Source organism: Coregonus clupeaformis, chromosome 26 (assembly GCF_020615455.1).
Source record: "Coregonus clupeaformis isolate EN_2021a chromosome 26, ASM2061545v1, whole genome shotgun sequence".
In the NCBI taxonomy this organism is placed as follows: domain Eukaryota; kingdom Metazoa; phylum Chordata; class Actinopteri; order Salmoniformes; family Salmonidae; genus Coregonus; species Coregonus clupeaformis.
This window is the reverse complement of record NC_059217.1, coordinates 35224018-35231523: the sequence shown is the minus strand read 5'-3', so window position 1 is coordinate 35231523 and position 7506 is coordinate 35224018. Positions and strand designations below refer to the sequence as shown.

The 7506-nt window shown below is 43.1% G+C and overlaps 1 protein-coding gene across 1 annotated transcript; it reads left to right on the top strand.

Annotated features, from left to right (window-relative positions):
• Positions 1 to 686: 686 nt before the first annotated feature.
• On the top strand, positions 687 to 7460 carry LOC121540724 (wee1-like protein kinase 1-A). Its single transcript, XM_041849774.2, has 9 exons — positions 687 to 1859; positions 2416 to 2627; positions 2975 to 3038; positions 3247 to 3419; positions 4486 to 4754; positions 5029 to 5216; positions 5345 to 5515; positions 5899 to 6044; positions 6398 to 7460. Exons 1-9 carry the CDS (start codon positions 1365 to 1367, stop codon positions 6552 to 6554), a joined length of 1875 nt encoding a protein of 624 aa, XP_041705708.1. The 5' UTR covers positions 687 to 1364; the 3' UTR covers positions 6555 to 7460.
• Positions 7461 to 7506: the final 46 nt, after the last annotated feature.

The window sequence follows — 7506 nt, the reverse complement described above, 5'->3', positions numbered from 1 at the left end:
ATATTTTTAATGATCTTGCTGATATAATGAAATTAAGGCATGAAAGCCTTGAAAGCCTATGGAAACAAGGTGTGTATGAGAATATTAAATTAAGATGCAGAGCTATATCTAAAAATTAAACTGAAAAATTTAATCTTGAGTGCCAAACATGATTCAGATAAAACTTGAAAGGTAGATCAGTTCCAATGTATGATTATTCATGCAATTAGCCAATTGTATGTGTGTGTGTAGGGATGTAGCTCAGTTGGTAGAGCATGGCGCTTGCACGCCAGGGTTGTGGGTTCGTTTCCCATGGGGGGCCAGTATGAAAAAAATATATATAAAAAAATGTATGCACTCACTAACTGTAAGTCGCTCTGGATAAGAGCGTCTGCTAAATGATGTAAATGTATGTCTACGATCAGTTCATAATGGCCTGGTAGAATACTTTTAAACAATTAATTGTAAAATATTATATAAATAAAACTTCGGCATTGAAAGTAACACAAAAAAAGACTTGCTCAACGTGTTTTTAATTTGATTGATTCACTAGGAACTTGATGAAAGATGATCATTGGCGCCAAATTGACGTTTCATCAAAGAGAATGTAAATGACGTAGCACCTACTGGAACGCCCATCTTTTAAACACTCATCGTTCGTTCCAATTGGCTGAGGAGGAGGTCATCTGACCAACGGTCGCGGGAAGCCCTTCACCACGCGCTTGATAAGGATGCGCTTTTAGTTTCGTGGAAACAATTTTTGTAAACATAGCTAGCTTGCTAATGATTTGTTGTGAAAATACACTTTTGTAGTTTGTAACGTTTTTAAGATAACCAAGTAATTTTATTGCGAGATTTTGGAATTATATTTTTTGGGTACTCCGACGGATTTTATGTTTATTTCTATTCGCGCTGGTTTCTGGACGAGGGGTTGCAGTACTGCGCAGCCATTTTCCGGTACCTAAGCTAACGTGGCTATAGCAGTGGAGTGACCACGGCAGGGGCGTGTAGCTGGTTAGCTAACTGTATAGCTAGCGACACATCTACGGAACAAATATATCAGATGAACATAAACTTGCTTGAGATGTATGTTACATTTTGCGACCCGTCAACAAGAGAAAGTGTTCGCTGAATGTACGGGAGATTTCTGAGGAAGTTTGACTTTTTGCCATACTTACGTTAGCTAGCGAGTAGCGTCAACTTTGCTGCGTGGCTAGCCGACTGACTTGATATTACAAGCTACAGTCATTATCGTACGGTGATACATAAATACTACAGTAGTTGTATAGTAATTACGCGGATTAGCTAGCTAACAGTTGGTTAACGTTGCAACTTTAGCTATAAACAAAACATTTTTTGAAGAAAAAGCGATAGCCAGGGTTTAAATGAAAATGCAGAGTTACAGTTTCTTTCGTCGGCATGGAAGTTCATCTCCAAACGCCCGACCAATATGTCAGAAGATACAGTTTACGCCGAGCGATGAAGAGGATGACCCGATTGAGGACGGCAACAACAGTACAGGAGCTGAATCGGGCTTTACAGAACTGGACTCTCCAATGCATGAGCTACGGGACAGTGTCGATAAACGACTCGAACACAGCAGCCCTCTGAATCGGACTGGGGAACGCGGTGATGTTGAACTGTGGGACGAAGAAGGATTCGGTTCTCCGTCTCACCTTCAGTCCCCCAGTAGCGTTATTTTCACGAAGGGGTCCCGGTCACCACGGAAAAGCTCTCGGGTGTATGGCAGTTCACCGGAGCGGTTATACATTCAGGACGATGGGGAAGGCTCGAGCTCACCTATTCCGGACTGCCCCGAAACACCTCCACACAAAACCTTCAGAAAACTTCGCCTTTTTGATACTCCACACACACCAAAGGTTTGAACTTTTGATCCAGCATACCTGCAAGCTATAATATACCTAAAATTGGCTAATATTGTTTTGACAACATAGTTAGCTAAGTAAGTTACATGGCACTAACATTTATGGAGTAGTAGTTATGTATGCCATTTTCCGATGTGTGTAGTACTTTACAACATGCTGGCAGCATGACCTAGTGACTGATCGAAACTTTACATTTAAAATGTTTTTAATGGTAGCTTTTGTTGAATAATAGTAACCGCCCAATTACCTATTTTTAGTAATACTATACAATTATATAAAACGTCAGTCAGCCTGCCAAATGAGTCATTGATTCGAAGGCAGGCTTTTTCATGGCTGGACATGCCTCACTTATCCACACTGGAATCCTTGTCAACATCAGTATTATGCATTGATAGGCAGATTTGTTTAAATTTTCACTTCAACTTTACTCAAATAGTTATTTATATTTGTGATGTTATTTCAGGTCATTGGGAGTATTTCACTTTATCATAATAGTTTGTGCTCTAAGTGTCTCAACATGTCTTGAATATGTTCATTCTGTCATTCGCAGAGTTTGCTGAACAAAGCCAGAACTGCCAGCTCAGTGTCCTCAAGTAGGAGAGTTGCTCTCTTCAGGAATGTGGATTCCACAGGAAAATCTGGTCCAGACAGCAGGAGAAGCCAGACCCCTTTGGTCAACATCAACCCCTTCACCCCCGAAGCCCTACTCATCCAGTCTACCACTCAACAGAGGAACAACAGGAAGAGGGCACACTGGAACGAGTATGTCACTCATTAAGCCTATATTTCTTTTAGTCTAATACTAACTTATTTGGCAATCTAAAACAGTTTAACTTAGTCTAATTTAAACAGACAATAATTGATCACTTATGTTTTTATCTTATCACTTGATACCTGGATGTGTCCATATGTCGGTACACACAGATTGTAACCCATTGTTATTGCTAGCTGGAATCGTTAAATCCGTTGACTAAGCATCAGTAAGGCAAACGTCTGGCAGGAAACCAAGACCAGTCATGGTCACTAATGAACTCTGCCGTGTGTGAAGACCTCAGTGCTGCCTTCTGGTGGGTGGAATGTGTGCTAACAAACTGTCTCGTTTTATTCAGCTCCTGTGGTGAGAACATGGAGGCGAGTGATGCTGAAACGGAAGAAATCATTCCTCCGCCAAAGGTAGTTATTTTCGAACCATTCTGATTTCTTTATAGCATTACGATAAACTAGGTTCACTCGCAGGCATGTTATTCAGCAAAGCGCTCAACAGGATGTTCATTTACACATATCCACTTAGATGGAGTGTAAAGTGAGGCAATAATAACATAGTCTAACTAATATGTTATTTGGATTATTATGATTTTCTATTAAACCTCTCCATCCTCAGAGAATCACCATGATGGAGAGCAACATGAAGTCCAGGTACGCCTCTGAGTTCCACCAGCTGGAGAAGATCGGCAGCGGGGAGTATGGCGCAGTCTTCAAGTGTGTCAAAAGACTGGACGGCTGCATCTACGCTATCAAGCGCTCAAAGAAGCCCCTGGCAGGCTCTGTGGATGAGTAAGTTGGAGTTTATCTGTCTGTGAAACAGGAGCACGCTCTAAATATACTGAACGAAAATGTAAATGCAACATGCAACAATTCCGAAGATTTTACAGAGTTACAATTCTTAGAAGGAAATCAGTCAATTGAAATAAATTCAATAGGCCCTTATCTATGGATTTCACATGACTGGGCAGGGGCGCAGCAATGGGTGGGCCTGGGAGGGCATAGGCCCACCTACTGGGGAGCCAGGCCCAGCCAATCAGAATGAGTTTTTCCCCACAAAGGGGCTTTATTACAGACAGACAATACTCCTCAGCATACCCCCGCTCCTCAGATGATCCCGCAGGTGAAGAAGCTGGATGTGGAGGTCCTGGGCTGGCGTGGTTACACGTGGTCTGCAGTTGTGAGGCCGGTTGGACGTACTACCAAATTCTCTAAAACATTGGAGGCGGCTTTTGTTAGAGAAATGAACATTCAATTCTCTGGCAACAGCTCTGTTGGACATTCCTGCAAGTCAGCATGCCAATTGCACGCCCCCTCAAAACTTGAGACATATGTGGCATTGTGTTGTGACGAAACTACAAATTTTAGTGGCATTTGTCCCCAGCACAAGGTGCACCTGTGTAATGATCATGCTGTTTAATCAGCTTCTTGATATGCCACCCCTGTCATGTGGGTGGATTAGCTTGGCAAAGGAGAAATGCTCACTAACAGGGATGTAAACAATTTTGTGCACAAAATGAGAAGCTTTTTGTGCGTATGGAACATTTTTGGAATCTTTTATTTCAGCTCATGAAACATGGGAGCAACACGTGTTGCATTTTTATATTTTTTGTTCAGTATATATTGTGTATGGAATTCTTGCTGAAGCCAGTCTAAGATATGCTGAAGTTCTCACATCCTCCCTTTGTTGCTGTCACCCATGTATTCCAACAAGACTTGGGAATAGTATGTCATATCCAGTCTCTATAACAGTCAATAGTAGCTTGAATAATAAATAGTATTAGTTATCCTAACCACAGTAAACATCAAACTTGAAGAAATGCCTAATCTAATCACATCCGTGTTGTCCCCCCCCCAGGCAGAATGCCCTCCGGGAGGTGTACGCCCACGCCGTGCTGGGCCAGCACCCCCATGTGGTGCGCTACTACTCGGCCTGGGCCGAGGATGACCACATGCTCATCCAGAACGAGTACTGCAATGGCGGCACCCTCTCGGACGTCACGGCCGAGAACTACCGGCGGCTAGGCTTCCTGTCGGAGCTGGAACTGAAGGACCTGCTACTGCAGGTCACTCGCGGCCTCAAGTACATCCACTCGTCCTCACTGGTCCACATGGACATCAAGCCTAGTAAGTACCCTCTGTGGGGATGGAAAGCATTCATTTTAATAGTAGATGGGATTTGTCATAATGAAGTGGAATTTTCTTTACATTTCTGTTTAGTTAACAGTAGCGAGAAGAGAAACCGGCACACAGCTCTTGCTTGTATCACTTCTTTTATTCAAGCATTTAACAGCAGGACATCTTGTGAATCACATCCCTAATTCAATGCAATTTGTTTGATGTGTTTTTGTCTTTACTTAGTCATTGAGGACAAAAAATGAGTTTGCATATTGTCTTTCAGGCAATATTTTTATCTCACGCAAGACGGTTGGCAGTGTAGACGCGTGTGATGAAGAGGAGGATGAAAAGGATGGACTGGCCACCAGTGTGGTGTACAAAATAGGGGACCTTGGCCATGTGACGAGGGTGAACAATCCTCAAGTTGAAGAAGGCGATAGCAGGTTCCTGGCAAATGAAGTCCTTCAAGAGGTGAGTTGTTTTCTCTCCAGTAGAAACTTGCCACACCCCCTCCCCCTAGCTAAAGTATTATTAGAAAATTCAAGGTCATTCAAATGATTCTTTACAACGTTCCTAATCACGTCAACCTTTTCTCTCAGGACTACAGTAACTTGACGAAGGCGGACATCTTTGCCCTGGCCCTGACTGTGATCAGTGCCTCGGGGGCGGAGCCTCTGCCCACCAATGGGGACAAGTGGCATGAGATCCGTCAGGGAAAACTGCCACCCATCCCACAAGTGCTATCTCAGGAATTCCTGAGTCTTCTCAAGGTAAGAACTTGATGTTACTTCAAGCTTTTTCCTTTGAATTGTGATGTAGGTAAATTTAAGAAGGTTATGACTGTTTTCTAAAAGCAGTCCTTTTCCTCTTGACCCTTTGCTTATACCACAGCATTATTGAATACTTGTTTCTGATTGGCTAGAAGGGCATTCTAGAATGGACATTAAAACCAGATAACGGGACAGTTGGAAAATATACGTTTCTATGCCACTGCTATTCAGTGGTGTTCACTGTCCTGTTATAGGACAAACTGATAAAGCTCTGTGATATTGCAAGATATACTGTTAATTTGAATTGTGCTCTCAAACATCAATTGGATTTACAGTTGCTAGTTTTCAGGTGGTAACCTCAGTTTTCTCCCCCTCCCCTGCAGCTGATGATTCACCCTGATCCCACCAGGCGGCCGTCCACCTCCGACCTCATCAAGCACCCGGTGCTGTTGACCGCAGCTAGAATGAGTGCTGACCAGCTCCGTGTGGAACTCAACGCAGAGAAGTTCAAGAACGCCCTGCTTCAGAAGTAAGTACAGAATGGCAATGGCACCAAAAGTGAAACAACGATCTGATGTAGCACAACTTTCCCCTAAGTCTGTTTTTGTCAACACCAAAGGCAGTGGTTAGCTAGTTGTTGCTCTTGCTTTTACATGGGTATACCAGTTTCTCCCTGCTGGCACCTTGTACCACTAGTGAGCCAACCTACCCATAGTGTGACATAAATTGATTCATTGACGGCTAAGTGACATTTGAAGATGTAGAAAAGGCGGGGCTTGTAGATTAGAGATTTGCGGTATGGACTTTTGGTTTCACCATCTGTTTGTCTCATGGTGCAGTGTTTCATTCAGGTTTGGTCTAACTGTTCATTGGTTTCCCCAGGGAGCTGAAGTTGGCCCAGATTGCCAAAGCTGCTGCTGAGGAGAAGGTTCTGTCCACGGACAGAGTCCTGACCCGCTCCACTGTCCAGCCCAACCCCAAAACCTCTAGACTCATCGGCAAGAAGATGAACCGCTCAATGAGCCTGACAATTTACTGAAACACAGACCCCCCCCGAGTGGGGAACATGGACTGGAAAACTGATATCTAGGGAATTTGACTAGCTACGTATTCTGTTGGGTACAAGTGGTGAAAATGGACCCCATTTCCACTGGTCACAGGAGAGACTTTTCCCTGTCAAACTCAATGCTGTGGGTGGACCTTTCTTGTCAGACTCGGTCAAGACTGAGACTAGACATTGCCATACTCAATCAGTACTGACTTGTCAAATCAATTACCAGTAATCCTGGTAGTGGACTTCTCTTGACAGAGAGACCAAGCATTCCTTAAGGGAGTTACTGTACCTTTTTTTTCTTTGTCAGATCCAAGTCTAAGTAGATTGCAGAGGCTCTCCACTGTACTCCATGCACTTCCTTGAAAGCCTTGCTCTTTGATGGAGAGGGGCACAGAGAAGCCCTCCTCAGTGTGTGAACGTACCAGGCCACAGACGTGCGCACCTTACTGCCTGATGCCAGGCATCCGAGGGTCTGACAGACGATGCTGTTAAGAGCACTTTGGAAGCAACGGGGGAGAACTTGCCACATAACCCGCTGCTATTCATGTTTGTCTGTGTCCCAGGGGGTTAATGGATTTTTCGTTTTCCCTTATGGTCTTTTTAAATCATTGCACCTGTGATCATATTGTGGACCATAACCTTTTTTTTTGTTGTTGTTGGTTTCAACTATCCACAATAAAAACAATTGTGAAAATGGATCATGCAATACATGTAAGAAAATTGTTTTAAGAAGTGCTTTCTTTGCCAAAATTAAACTGGTAGATTTACAGCCTCCAACCTTATACTTCAATCCTGCCTGTGTAGCATTAAACAAATCATTGTCCTGTTCTCCCGTTTCTAACTCTGTTATAGCCTGTACATTGTTTTTAAAATAAATTCTTATCAAATTCATGCTGGTCTTCAAATTCATATCACATATTACATATAAATCTGTATT

Excerpts from the sequence above, each read along its gene's own strand:
- LOC121540724 (XM_041849774.2), top strand. The coding sequence starts at position 1,365 with ATGAAAATGCAGAGTTACAGTTTCTTTCGTCGGCATGGAAGTTCATCT. Across the intron at positions 4,755-5,028 it reads CCACATGGACATCAAGCCTA|GCAATATTTTTATCTCACGC; the intron begins GTAAGTACCCTC and ends ATTGTCTTTCAG. Across the intron at positions 5,217-5,344 it reads CAAATGAAGTCCTTCAAGAG|GACTACAGTAACTTGACGAA; the intron begins GTGAGTTGTTTT and ends CTTTTCTCTCAG.